Source organism: Salmo salar, chromosome 02, assembly GCF_965601325.2.
Source record: "Salmo salar chromosome 02, fSalSal1, whole genome shotgun sequence".
Lineage (NCBI taxonomy): Eukaryota > Metazoa > Chordata > Actinopteri > Salmoniformes > Salmonidae > Salmo > Salmo salar.
In genome coordinates this window covers 5,993,593-6,007,443 of record NC_138292.1, presented here as the reverse complement: position 1 = coordinate 6,007,443, position 13,851 = coordinate 5,993,593, and the positions used below count along the sequence as shown (strand labels likewise).

The 13,851-nt window shown below is 43.2% G+C and overlaps 1 protein-coding gene across 4 annotated transcripts in view; it reads right to left on the bottom strand.

The window, feature by feature from the left end:
• The window catches only part of LOC106573090 (collagen alpha-1(XIV) chain), a 258,521-nt gene that overhangs the window by 76,902 nt on the left and 167,768 nt on the right, over nucleotides 1–13,851 (bottom strand). For all 4 annotated transcript variants that reach the window (XM_082959258.1, XM_082959260.1, XM_082959256.1 and 1 more), the window contains exon 34: nucleotides 8,402–8,560. In XM_082959258.1, coding sequence (XP_082815384.1) covers nucleotides 8,402–8,560 — 159 coding nt within the window. The remainder of the gene's footprint in view (nucleotides 1–8,401; nucleotides 8,561–13,851) is intronic.

Genomic DNA, 13,851 nt, shown 5'->3' with positions numbered 1-13,851 from the left:
TGTCTGCTCAACAGGCTGTTTAATGGTGACTGTCTGCTCAACAGGCTGTTTGATGGTGACTGTCTGATCAACAGGCTGTTTAATGGTGACTCTGTCTGCTCAACAGGCTGTTTGATGGTGACTGTCTGCTCAACAGGCTGTTTGATGGTGACTGTCTGCTCAACAGGCTGTTTGATGGTGACTGTCTGATCAACAGGCTGTTTGATGGTGACTCTGTCTGCTCAACAGGCTGTTTAATGGTGACTCTGTCTGATCAACAGGCTGTTTGATGGTGACTGTCTGCTCAACAGGCTGTTTGATGGTGACTGTCTGATCAACAGGCTGTTTAATGGTGACTGTCTGATCAACAGGCTGTTTGATGGTGACTGTCTGCTCAACAGGCTGTTTGATGGTGACTCTGTCTGATCAACAGGCTGTTTGATGGTGACTCTGTCTGATCAACAGGCTGTTTGATGGTGACTCTGTCTGCTCAACAGGCTGTTTAATGGTGACTGTCTGATCAACAGGCTGTTTAATGGTGACTGTCTGCTCAACAGGCTGTTTGATGGTGACTGTCTGATCAACAGGCTGTTTGATGGTGACTGTCTGCTCAACAGGCTGTTTAATGGTGACTGTCTGATCACAGGCTGTTTAATGGTGACTCTGTCTGCTCAACAGGCTGTTTGATGGTGACTCTGTCTGATCAACAGGCTGTTTAATGGTGACTCTGTCTGATCAACAGGCTGTTTAATGGTGACTCTGTCTGCTCAACAGGCTGTTTAATGGTGACTGTCTGATCAACAGGCTGTTTAATGGTGACTGTCTGATCAACAGGCTGTTTGATGGTGACTGTCTGATCAACAGGCTGTTTAATGGTGACTCTGTCTGCTCAACAGGCTGTTTGATGGTGACTGTCTGCTCAACAGGCTGTTTAATGGTGACTCTGTCTGATCAACAGGCTGTTTGATGGTGACTGTCTGCTCAACAGGCTGTTTAATGGTGACTCTGTCTGATCAACAGGCTGTTTGATGGTGACTGTCTGCTCAACAGGCTGTTTGATGGTGACTCTGTCTGATCAACAGGCTGTTTAATGGTGACTGTCTGCTCAACAGGCTGTTTAATGGTGACTGTCTGATCAACAGGCTGTTTAATGGTGACTCTGTCTGCTCAACAGGCTGTTTAATGGTGACTCTGTCTGATCAACAGGCTGTTTAATGGTGACTGTCTGATCAACAGGCTGTTTAATGGTGACTGTCTGATCAACAGGCTGTTTGATGGTGACTCTGTCTGCTCAACAGGCTGTTTGATGGTGACTGTCTGATCAACAGGCTGTTTAATGGTGACTGTCTGCTCAACAGGCTGTTTGATGGTGACTCTGTCTGATCAACAGGCTGTTTAATGGTGACTCTGTCTGCTCAACAGGCTGTTTAATGGTGACTCTGTCTGATCAACAGGCTGTTTGATGGTGACTCTGTCTGCTCAACAGGCTGTTTGATGGTGACTGTCTGCTCAACAGGCTGTTTAATGGTGACTGTCTGATCAACACTGTTTAATGGTGACTCTGTCTGCTCAACAGGCTGTTTGATGGTGACTCTGTCTGATCACAGGCTGTTTAATGGTGACTCTGTCTGCTCAACAGGCTGTTTGATGGTGACTCTGTCTGATCAACAGGCTGTTTGATGGTGACTGTCTGCTCAACAGGCTGTTTAATGGTGACTGTCTGCTCAACAGGCTGTTTGATGGTGACTCTGTCTGCTCAACAGGCTGTTTAATGGTGACTGTCTGCTCAACAGGCTGTTTGATGGTGACTCTGTCTGCTCAACAGGCTGTTTGATGGTGACTGTCTGCTCAACAGGCTGTTTAATGGTGACTGTCTGATCAACAGGCTGTTTAATGGTGACTGTCTGATCAACAGGCTGTTTAATGGTGACTGTCTGATCAACAGGCTGTTTAATGGTGACTGTCTGCTCAACAGGCTGTTTGATGGTGACTCTGTCTGCTCAACAGGCTGTTTAATGGTGACTCGTCTGCTCAACAGGCTGTTTAATGGTGACTGTCTGATCAACAGGCTGTTTGATGGTGACTGTCTGCTCAACAGGCTGTTTGATGGTGACTGTCTGATCAACAGGCTGTTTGATGGTGACTCTGTCTGATCAACAGGCTGTTTAATGGTGACTGTCTGATCAACAGGCTGTTTAATGGTGACTCTGTCTGATCAACAGGCTGTTTAATGGTGACTCTGTCTGCTCAACAGGCTGTTTAATGGTGACTCTGTCTGCTCAACAGGCTGTTTGATGGTGACTCTGTCTGATCAACAGGCTGTTTAATGGTGACTCTGTCTGATCAACAGGCTGTTTGATGGTGACTGTCTGATCAACAGGCTGTTTGATGGTGACTCTGTCTGATCAACAGGCTGTTTGATGGTGACTGTCTGATCAACAGGCTGTTTAATGGTGACTGTCTGCTCAACAGGCTGTTTGATGGTGACTGTCTGATCAACAGGCTGTTTAATGGTGACTCTGTCTGCTCAACAGGCTGTTTGATGGTGACTGTCTGCTCAACAGGCTGTTTGATGGTGACTGTCTGCTCAACAGGCTGTTTGATGGTGACTGTCTGATCAACAGGCTGTTTGATGGTGACTCTGTCTGCTCAACAGGCTGTTTAATGGTGACTCTGTCTGCTCAACAGGCTGTTTAATGGTGACTCTGTCTGCTCAACAGGCTGTTTAATGGTGACTCTGTCTGATCAACAGGCTGTTTGATGGTGACTGTCTGATCAACAGGCTGTTTGATGGTGACTGTCTGTCTGCTCAATGATGGTGAACTGAATGACCTAAATGTACATACACACAACCCACTGGGCACACACTGGCTGAATCAACATTGTTTCCATGTCATTTCAATGAAATTACGTTGAACCAATGTGGAATAGACGTTGAATTGACGTCTGTGCCCAGTGGGAATGAACTTTCACTGAGAGTGAATCACTTTAAACACTAGGTTAAAATAAATTAAATGTATTTCTTATGAGATTACACATTGATAAGATGAAACTGCTGAGGAAATATGAAAGCCTCACCACTTTAAAGGACAATAAAGTCAGAATTAATTGTAAAACATCTCGGGGGACATTTCTTTCTTTCCACCAATTCCCTCAAAATGCTGTACAAAGCAATTTCTTTTCATCAGACTGTCTCCAGAAATAATAAAATAATACAGTCTCACATAGTTGCAAAGCAGTCCATTCATCTACCCTCAGAGCTGCACAGAAATCATCACAACTATTATGCATCTAACAAAGACTGCTCCTCATCTTATTTCCTGTCCTGACATCTTGGGTCACATAGAGGATGTATGGTGTTATAGAGACTGTAGGGTGTTGTTGTGGTGTTATAGAGGCTGTAGGGTGTTGTGGTGGTGTTGTAGAGACTGTAGGGTGTTGTGGTGGTGTTATAGAGGCTGTAGGATGTTGTGGTGGTGTTATAGAGGCTGTAGGGTGTTGTGAGTGGTATTATAGAGGCTGTAGGGTGTTGTGGTGGTGTTATAGAGGCTGTAGGGTGTTGTGGTGGTGTTATAGAGGCTGTAGGATGTTGTGGTGGTGTTGTAGAGACTGTAGGGTGTTGTGGTGGTATTATAGAGGCTGTAGGGTGTTGTGGTGGTGTTATAGAGACTGTAGGGTGTTGTTGTGGTGTTATAGAGACTGTAGGGTGTTGTTGTGGTGTTATAGAGGCTGTAGGGTGTTGTGGTGTTATAGAGGCGGTAGAATGTTGTGGTGGTGTTATAGAGGCTGTAGGGTGTTGTGGTGGTGTTATAGGGTGTTGTGGTGGTGTTATAGAGGCTGTAGGATGTTGTGGTGGTGTTATAGAGACTGTAGGGTGTTGTGGTGGTGTTATAGGGTGTTGTGGTGGTGTTATAGAGGCTGTAGGGTGTTGTTGTGGTATTATAGAGGCTGTAGGGTGTTGTTGTGGTGTTATAGAGACTGTATGGTGTTGTGGTGGTATTATAGAGGCTGTAGGGTGTTGTGGTGGTGTTATAGAGGCTGTAGGATGTTGTGGTGGTGTTATAGAGGCTGTATGGTGTTGTGGTGGTGTTATAGAGAATGTAGGGTGTTGTGGTGGTATTATAGAGGCTGTAGGGTGTTGTGGTGGTGTTATAGAGGCTGTATGGTGTTGTGGTGGTGTTATAGAGAATGTAGGGTGTTGTGGTGGTGTTATAGAGGCTGTAGGGTGTTGTTGTGGTGTTATAGAGACTGTAGGGTGTTGTGGTGGTGTTATAGAGGCTGTAGGGTGTTGTGGTGGTGTTATAGAGGCTGTAGGGTGTTGTGGTGGTGTTATAGAGGCTGTATGGTGTTGTGGTGGTGTTATAGAGGCTGTATGGTGTTGTGGTGGTGTTATAGAGGCTGTATGGTGTTGTTATGGAGGATGTAGAGTGTTGTGGTGGTGTTATAGAGGCTACAGGGTGTTGTGGTGTTATAGAGGCTGTATGGTGTTGTGGTGGTGTTATAGAGGCTGTATGGTGTTGTTATGGAGGATGTAGAGTGTTGTGGTGGTGTTATAGAGGCTGTAGGGTGTTGTGGTGGTGTTATAGAGGCTGTAGGGTGTTGTGGTGGTGTTATAGAGGCTGTATGGTGTTGTTATGGAGGATGTAGAGTGTTGTGGTGGTGTTATAGAGGCTACAGGGTGTTGTGGTGGTGTTATAGAGGCTGTTGGGAGCTGTGGTATTATAGAGGCTGTAGGGTGTTGTTGTGGGACTATAAAGGCTGCAGGATGTTGCGGTGGTGTTATAGAGATGTATGGTGTTGTTATGGAGGATGTAGGGTGTTATAGAGGCTGTAGAGTGTTGTGGTGGTGTTATAGAGGCTGTAGGGTGTTGTTGTGGGACTATAGAGACTGTAGGGTGTTGTTGTGGTGTTATAGAGGCTGTAGGGTGTTGTTGTGGGACTATAGAGACTGTAGGGTGTTGTTGTGGTGTTATAGAGGCTGTAGGGTGTTGTTGTGGTGTTATAGAGTCTGTAGGGTGTTGTTGTGGGACTATAGAGACTGTAGGGTGTTGTTGTGGTGTTATAGAGGCTGTAGGGTGTTGTTGTGGGACTATAGAGACTGTAGGGTGTTGTTGTGGTGTTATAGAGGCTGTAGGGTGTTGTTGTGGGACTATAGAGACTGTAGGGTGTTGTGGTGTTATAGAGTCTGTAGGGTGTTGTGGTGGTGTTATAGAGGTTATATGGTGTTGTGGTGGTGTTATAGAGGCTCTAGCGTGTTGTTGTGGTGTTATAGAGGCTGTGGGGTGTTGTTATAGAGATTGTAGGGTGTTGTTATGGTGTTATAGAGGCTGTACGGTGTTGTGGTGGTGTTATAGAGGCTGTAGGGTGTTGTTATAGAGGCTGTAGGGTGTTGTTATAGAGACTGTAGGGTGTTGTTATAGAGGCTGTAGGTGTTGTGGTGCTGTTATAGAGGCTGTAGGGTGTTGTTATAGAGGCTGTAGGGTGTTGTTGTGGGGTTATAGAGGCTGCACGGTGTTGTTGTGGTATTATAGAGGATGCATGGTGTTGTTGTGGTGTTATAGAGGCTGCATGGTGTTGTGGTGGTGTTATAGAGTCTGTAGGATGTTGTTGTGGGTCTATAGAGGCTGTAGGGTGTTGTGGTGGTATTATAGAGGCTGTAGGATGTTGTTGTGGGTCTATAGAGGCTGTAGGGTGTTGTGGTGGTATTATAGAGCCTGTAGGGTGTTGTTGTGGATCTATAGAGGCTGTAGGGTGTTGTGGTGGTATTATAGAGGCTGTAGGATGTTGTTGTGGGTCTATACAGGCTGTAGGGTGTTGTTCTGGTAATATAAAGGATGTATGGTGTGTGACTGAAAGCTGTAGGTCTATAGGACAGCCAGCTCAGAGAATGATGCAGAGACTGACAGACAGTACTCTGTGTTTCTCAAAATGAATACTACCGTGCTCCGAGCACACACCCCGTGCTCCGAGCAAATTGGAGCATGGGAGAGTCAGAGTATGGGTTGAATTCAAAGTATGTGAAATGAAGCTTCTGGAATGCAGTACTCTGTACATATTTTAAATCATTGATGCAAGCTTCAATGGAAAGTAGGCACAGAAATATGACGCAACCAGGTAAAAAAATTACGGGACATTTCTTGAAATCAACGGCGGCCATTATTTGAGTGAGAGAAAATAAACTTCAACTTCGGAATGAAATGTTGCCCATTCACATCTCACATGTAGCCTGACTACAATATGTTATCTTGATACGTTAATAATACATACATGGTGTGTTCATTTTGGCATGTATACCTGCCTACAATACACACTGAAGTGTGCGTAGATTGCAAGCCCACAGTAAATCGATAGGGCTAACTGCTGTTAGCTAGCCACGAAGAATTGACATCTACCTTGCATAACATTATTTTAAGTCATTTTTGCCTGTTAAACTATCTGGTTAGCTATATTATTACGCTTCACATATACAGTTGAAGTCGGAAGTTTACATACACTTAGGTTGGAGTCATTAAAACTCGTTTTTCAACCACTCCATACATTTCTTGTTAACAAACTATAGTTTTAGCAAGTCGGTTAGGACATCTACTTTGTGCATGACACAAGTAATTTTTCCAACAATTGTTTACAGACAGATTATGTCACTTATAATTTACTGTATCACAATTCCAGTGGGTCAGAAGTTTACATACACTAAGTTGGCTGTGCTTTTAAACAGCTTGGAAAATTCCAGAAAATGATGTTATGGCTTTAAAAGCTTCTGATAGGCCAATTGACATCATTTGAGTCAACTGGAGGTGTACCTGTGGATGTATTTCAAGGCCTACCTTCAAACTCAGTGCCTCTTTGCTTGACATCATGGGAAAATCAAAAGAAATCAGACAAGACCTCAGAAAAAAATTGTAGACCTCCACAAGTCTGGTTCATCCTTGGGAGCAATTTCCAAACGCCTGAAGGTACCACGTTCATCTGTACAAACAATAGTACGCAAGTATAAACACCATGGGACCACGCAGCCATCATACCGCTCAGGAAGGAGACGCATTCTGTCTCCTGGAGATGAACGTACTTTGGTGCGAAAAGTGCAAATCAACCCCAGAACTACAGCAAAGGACCTTGTGAAGATGCTGGAGGAAACTGCTACAAAAGTATCTATATCCACAGTAAAACGAGTCCTATATCAACATAACCTGAAAGGCCGCTCAGCAAGGAAGAAGCCACTGCTCCAAAACCGCCATAAAAAAGCCAGACTACGGTTTGCAACTGCACATGGGGACAAAGATCGTACTTTTTGGAGAAATGTCCTCTGGTCTGATGAAACAAAAATAGAACTGTTTGGCCATAATGACCATCCCCCTTTATGGAAATGGGGGATGCTTGCAAGACAAAGAATGCTTGCAACAGCATCATGTTGTGGGGGGTGCTTTGCTGCAGGAGGGACTGGTGCACTTCACAAAATAGATGGCATCATGAGGCAGGAAAATTATGTGGATATATTGAAGCAACATCTCTAGACATCAGTCAGGAAGTTAAAGCTTGGGTGCAAATGGGTCTTCCAAATGGACAATGACCCCAAGCATACTTCCAAAGTTGTGGCAAAATGGCTTAAGGACAACAAAGTCAAGGTATTGGAGTGGCCATCACAAAGCCCTGACATCAATCCTATAGAACATTTGTGGGCAGAACTGAAAAAGTGTGTGCGAGCAAGGAGGCCTACAAACCAGACTCAGTTACACCAGCTCTGTCAGGAGGAATGGGACAAAATTTACCAAAATTATTGTAGGAAGCTTGTGGAAGGCTACCCGAAACAATTGACCCAAGTTAAACAATTTAAAGGCAATGCTTCCAAATACTGAGTGTATGTAAGCTTCTGACCCACTGGGAATGAGATGAAAGAAATAAAAGCTGAAATAAATCATTCTCTCTACTATTATTCTGACATTTCGCATTTTTAAAATAAAGTGGGGATCCTAACTGACCTAACACAGGGAATTTGTACTGGGATTAAACGTCAGGAATTGTGAAAAAGTGAGTTTAAATGTATTTGGCTAAGGTGTATGTAACCTTCCCACTTCAACTGTAGCTAGCTGATAGTTATGAAGTAATGAAGATCCTCTGAGAATGCACTCGCAGCATGAGCGTGTGAAACACGGTAGTATGCATATTGAGAAATACCCCATGTCATGCTTTGAAAGTGAAATGTCTTGTACATCTAGAGGTTGCTTGTCTTGCAGGTGTGTTGAAGATGTCTAGTTAGGTTTAGGGTTAGGAGTAGTTTAAATGAAAAGAAACACCTGCAAACTATGCTTGTTTCTTGTCTTAACGTTTCATGCTTTTCAACCTTTGTAAAAACACAAACATTAACACCTTATGGTGATACTGTGTAAACTGCACAATGTGTGGTAGATTCCTCCATCATTCTTACCGGAGCTGAGTTGTCCCTCTTCCCTCTGGATCGTACCATGCGTCCCAGTACCTCCACCCCGTCTATACTGATGTTGCCAGCCGCGTTGATGGGCTTTCCTCCCACTACCTTACAGTCAACCACCACCCTGGCTGTGGTCTTACTGATCGCCATGTGGAGCTGTGGGAAGACGAGATGGAACACCATGTTTTAAACATACTGACACTAACCACAGTATTATCAGTCTGTGGGGAGAGGAGATGGAACACCATGTTTTAAACATACTGACACTAACCACAGTATTATCAGTCTGTGGGGAGAGGAGATGGAACACCATGTTTTAAACATACTGACACTAACCACAGTATTATCAGTCTGTGGGGAGAGGAGATGGAACACCATGTTTTAAACATACTGACACTAACCACAGTATTATCAGTCTGTGGGGAGAGGAGATGGAACACCATGTTTTAAACATACTGACACTAACCACAGTATTATCAGTCTGTGGGGAGAGGAGATGGAACACCATGTTTTAAACATACTGACACTAACCACAGTATTATCAGTCTGTGGGGAGAGGAGATGGAACACCATGTTTTAAACATACTGACACTAACCACAGTATTATCAGTCTGTGGGGAGAGGAGATGGAACACCATGTTTTAAACATACTGACACTAACCACAGTATTATCAGTCTGTGGGGAGAGGAGATGGAACACCATGTTTTAAACATACTGACACTAACCACAGTATTATCAGTCTGTGGGGAGAGGAGATGGAACACCATGTTTTAAACATACTGACACTAACCACAGTATTATCAGTCTGTGGGGAGAGGAGATGGAACACCATGTTTTAAACATACTGACACTAACCACAGTATTATCAGTCTGTGGGGAGACGAGATGGAACACCATGTTTTAAACATACTGACACTAACCACAGTATTATCAGTCTGTGGGGAGAGGAGATGGAACACCATGTTTTAAACATACTGACACTAACCACAGTATTATCAGTCTGTGGGGAGAGGAGATGGAACACCATGTTTTAAACATACTGACACTAACCACAGTATTATCAGTCTGTGGGGAGAGGAGATGGAACACCATGTTTTAAACATACTGACACTAACCACAGTATTATCAGTCTGTGGGGAGAGGAGATGGAACACCATGTTTTAAACATACTGACACTAACCACAGTATTATCAGTCTGTGGGGAGAGGAGATGGAACACCATGTTTTAAACATACTGACACTAACCACAGTATTATCAGTCTGTGGGGAGAGGAGATGGAACACCATGTTTTAAACATACTGACACTAACCACAGTATTATCAGTCTGTGGGGAGAGGAGATGGAACACCATGTTTTAAACATACTGACACTAACCACAGTATTATCAGTCTGTGGGGAGAGGAGATGGAACACCATGTTTTAAACATACTGACACTAACCACAGTATTATCAGTCTGTGGGGAGAGGAGATGGAACACCATGTTTTAAACATACTGACACTAACCACAGTATTATCAGTCTGTGGGGAGAGGAGATGGAACACCATGTTTTAAACATACTGACACTAACCACAGTATTATCAGTCTGTGGGGAGAGGAGATGGAACACCATGTTTTAAACATACTGACACTAACCACAGTATTATCAGTCTGTGGGGAGAGGAGATGGAACACCATGTTTTAAACATACTGACACTAACCACAGTATTATCAGTCTGTGGGGAGAGGAGATGGAACACCATGTTTTAAACATACTGACACTAACCACAGTATTATCAGTCTGTGGGGAGAGGAGATGGAACACCATGTTTTAAACATACTGACACTAACCACAGTATTATCAGTCTGTGGGGAGAGGAGATGGAACACCATGTTTTAAACATACTGACACTAACCACAGTATTATCAGTCTGTGGGGAGAGGAGATGGAACACCATGTTTTAAACATACTGACACTAACCACAGTATTATCAGTCTGTGGGGAGAGGAGATGGAACACCATGTTTTAAACATACTGACACTAACCACAGTATTATCAGTCTGTGGGGAGAGGAGATGGAACACCATGTTTTAAACATACTGACACTAACCACAGTATTATCAGTCTGTGGGGAGACGAGATGGAACACCATGTTTTAAACATACTGACACTAACCACAGTATTATCAGTCTGTGGGGAGACGAGATGGAACACCATGTTTTAAACATACTGACACTAACCACAGTATTATCAGTCTGTGGGGAGAGGAGATGGAACACCATGTTTTAAACATACTGACACTAACCACAGTATTATCAGTCTGTGGGGAGAGGAGATGGAACACCATGTTTTAAACATACTGACACTAACCACAGTATTATCAGTCTGTGGGGAGAGGAGATGGAACACCATGTTTTAAACATACTGACACTAACCACAGTATTATCAGTCTGTGGGGAGAGGAGATGGAACACCATGTTTTAAACATACTGACACTAACCACAGTATTATCAGTCTGTGGGGAGAGGAGATGGAACACCATGTTTTAAACATACTGACACTAACCACAGTATTATCAGTCTGTGGGGAGAGGAGATGGAACACCATGTTTTAAACATACTGACACTAACCACAGTATTATCAGTCTGTGGGGAGAGGAGATGGAACACCATGTTTTAAACATACTGACACTAACCACAGTATTATCAGTCTGTGGGGAGAGGAGATGGAACACCATGTTTTAAACATACTGACACTAACCACAGTATTATCAGTCTGTGGGGAGAGGAGATGGAACACCATGTTTTAAACATACTGACACTAACCACAGTATTATCAGTCTGTGGGGAGAGGAGATGGAACACCATGTTTTAAACATACTGACACTAACCACAGTATTATCAGTCTGTGGGGAGAGGAGATGGAACACCATGTTTTAAACATACTGACACTAACCACAGTATTATCAGTCTGTGGGGAGAGGAGATGGAACACCATGTTTTAAACATACTGACACTAACCACAGTATTATCAGTCTGTGGGGAGAGGAGATGGAACACCATGTTTTAAACATACTGACACTAACCACAGTATTATCAGTCTGTGGGGAGAGGAGATGGAACACCATGTTTTAAACATACTGACACTAACCACCGTATTATCAGTCTGTGGGGAGAGGAGATGGAACACCATGTTTTAAACATACTGACACTAACCACAGTATTATCAGTCTGTGGGGAGAGGAGATGGAACACCATGTTTTAAACATACTGACACTAACCACAGTATTATCAGACACACTTTAAATAAAGTATATTTTATACAAAGCCTACATACATGCTTCATAAATCATCTATAAGCCAATGTCATGCAAGCATACTGTATAAGGGTCCTATAACGGGTCCTTGGATGTGGTATAACTATCATCCAGAGAGTAAATGCTGTCTCCTAACAGTCAGTCATTGGACAATATAGCAGGCGTATCAAGTCCTCAGCACTTTCATTAAAATAAACATTCAGTCATTGGACAATATAGCAGGCGTATCAAGTCCTCAGCACTTTCATCAAAATAAACATTCAGTCATTGGACAATATAGCAGGCGTATCAAGTCCTCAGCACTTTCATTAAAATAAACATTCAGTCATTGGACAATATAGCAGGCGTATCAAGTCCTCAGCACTTTCATCAAAATAAACATTCAGTCATTGGACAATATAGCAGGCGTATCAAGTCCTCAGCACTTTCATTAAAATAAACATTCAGTCATTGGACAATATAGCAGGCGTATCAAATCATCAGCACTTTCATCAAAATAAATTGTAGTCCATTGTATTAACTCAGTGTTATAAAACTAACAGTGAATCCAACTCTGACCCATTCTCTGGCTTCAAAGTCCAAACTCTGGCGGTAGTTCAATGGTAAACCCGTCCATAGGTGTACTCCATCTAGTCACAACCTTATCAATTGGCTGTGAGCAGGGCCAACCAAAGAGAACTATTGCCCGTAATAAACAGTAAAGGTCCATTTTGACCTTTACTGTCCATTTTGAGTGAAATCTCTGGGTTGAGTCACCTTAGACCATTGATCAAGAAATTGTTTCTCAAGAAATACACTACCGGTCAAAAGTTTTAGAACACCTACTCATTCAAGGGTGAAGACATCAAAACTATGAGATAACACATGTTGAATCGTGTAGGAACCAAAAAAAGTGTTAAACAAATCAAAATATATTTGATATTCTTCAAAGTAGCCACCCTTTGCCTTGATGACAGCTTTGCACACTCTTGGCATTTTCTCAACCAGCTTCACCTGGAATGCGTTTCCAACAGTCTTATTGGAGTTCCCACATATGCTGAGCACTTGTTGGCTGCTTTTCCTTCACTTTGCGGTCCGACTCATCCCAAACCATCTCAATTTGGTTGAGGTCGGGTGATTGTAGAGGCCAGGTCATCTGATGCAGCACTCCATCACCCTCCTTCATGGTCAAATAGCCCTTACACAGCCTGGAGGTGTGTTGGGTCATTGTCCTGTTGAAAAACAAATGATAGTCCCACTAAGCCCAAACCAGATGGGATGGTGTATCGCTGCAGAATGCTGTGGTAGCCATGCTGGTTAAGTTTGCCTTGACCTCTAAAGAAATCACAGACAGTGTCACCAGCAAAGCACCCCCACACCATAACACCTCCTCCTCCATGCTTTACGGTGGGAAATACACGCAGAGATCATCCGTTCACCCACATTGTGTCTTACAGAGACATGACGCTTGGAACCAAAAATCTCAAATTTGGACTCCAGACCAAAGGACAGATTTCCACCGGTCTAACGTCCATTGTTCGTGTTTCTTGGCCCAAGCAAGTTTTCTTCTTATTGGTGTCCTTTAGTAGTGGTTTCCTTGCAGCAAATTGACCATGAAGGCCTGATTCACGCAGTCTTCTCTGAACAATTGATGTTGAGATGTGTCTGTTACTGAACTCTATGAAGTATTTATTTGGGCTGCAATTTCTGAGGCTGGTAACTCTAATGAACTTATCCTCTGCAGCAGAGGTAACTCTGGGTCTTCCATTCCTGTGGCGGTCCTCATGAGAGACAGTTTCATCATATCGCTTGATGGTTTTTGTGACTGCATTTGAAGAAACTTTCAAAGTTCTTGACATTTTCCGTACTGACTGACCTTCATGTCTTAAAGTAACGGATTGTCGTTTCTCTTTGCTTATTTGAGCTTTTATTGCCATAATATGGACTTGGTCTTTTACCAAATAGGGCTATCTTCTGTATACCCCCCTATTTTGTCACAACACAACTGATTGGCTCAGACGCATTAAGAAGGAAATAAATTCCACAAATTGTCTTTTAAGAAAGCACACCTGTTAATTGAAATGCATTCCAGGTGAGTACCTAATGAAGCTGGTTGAAAGAATGCCAAGAGTGTGCAAAGCTGTCATCAAGGCAAAGGATGGCTATTTGAA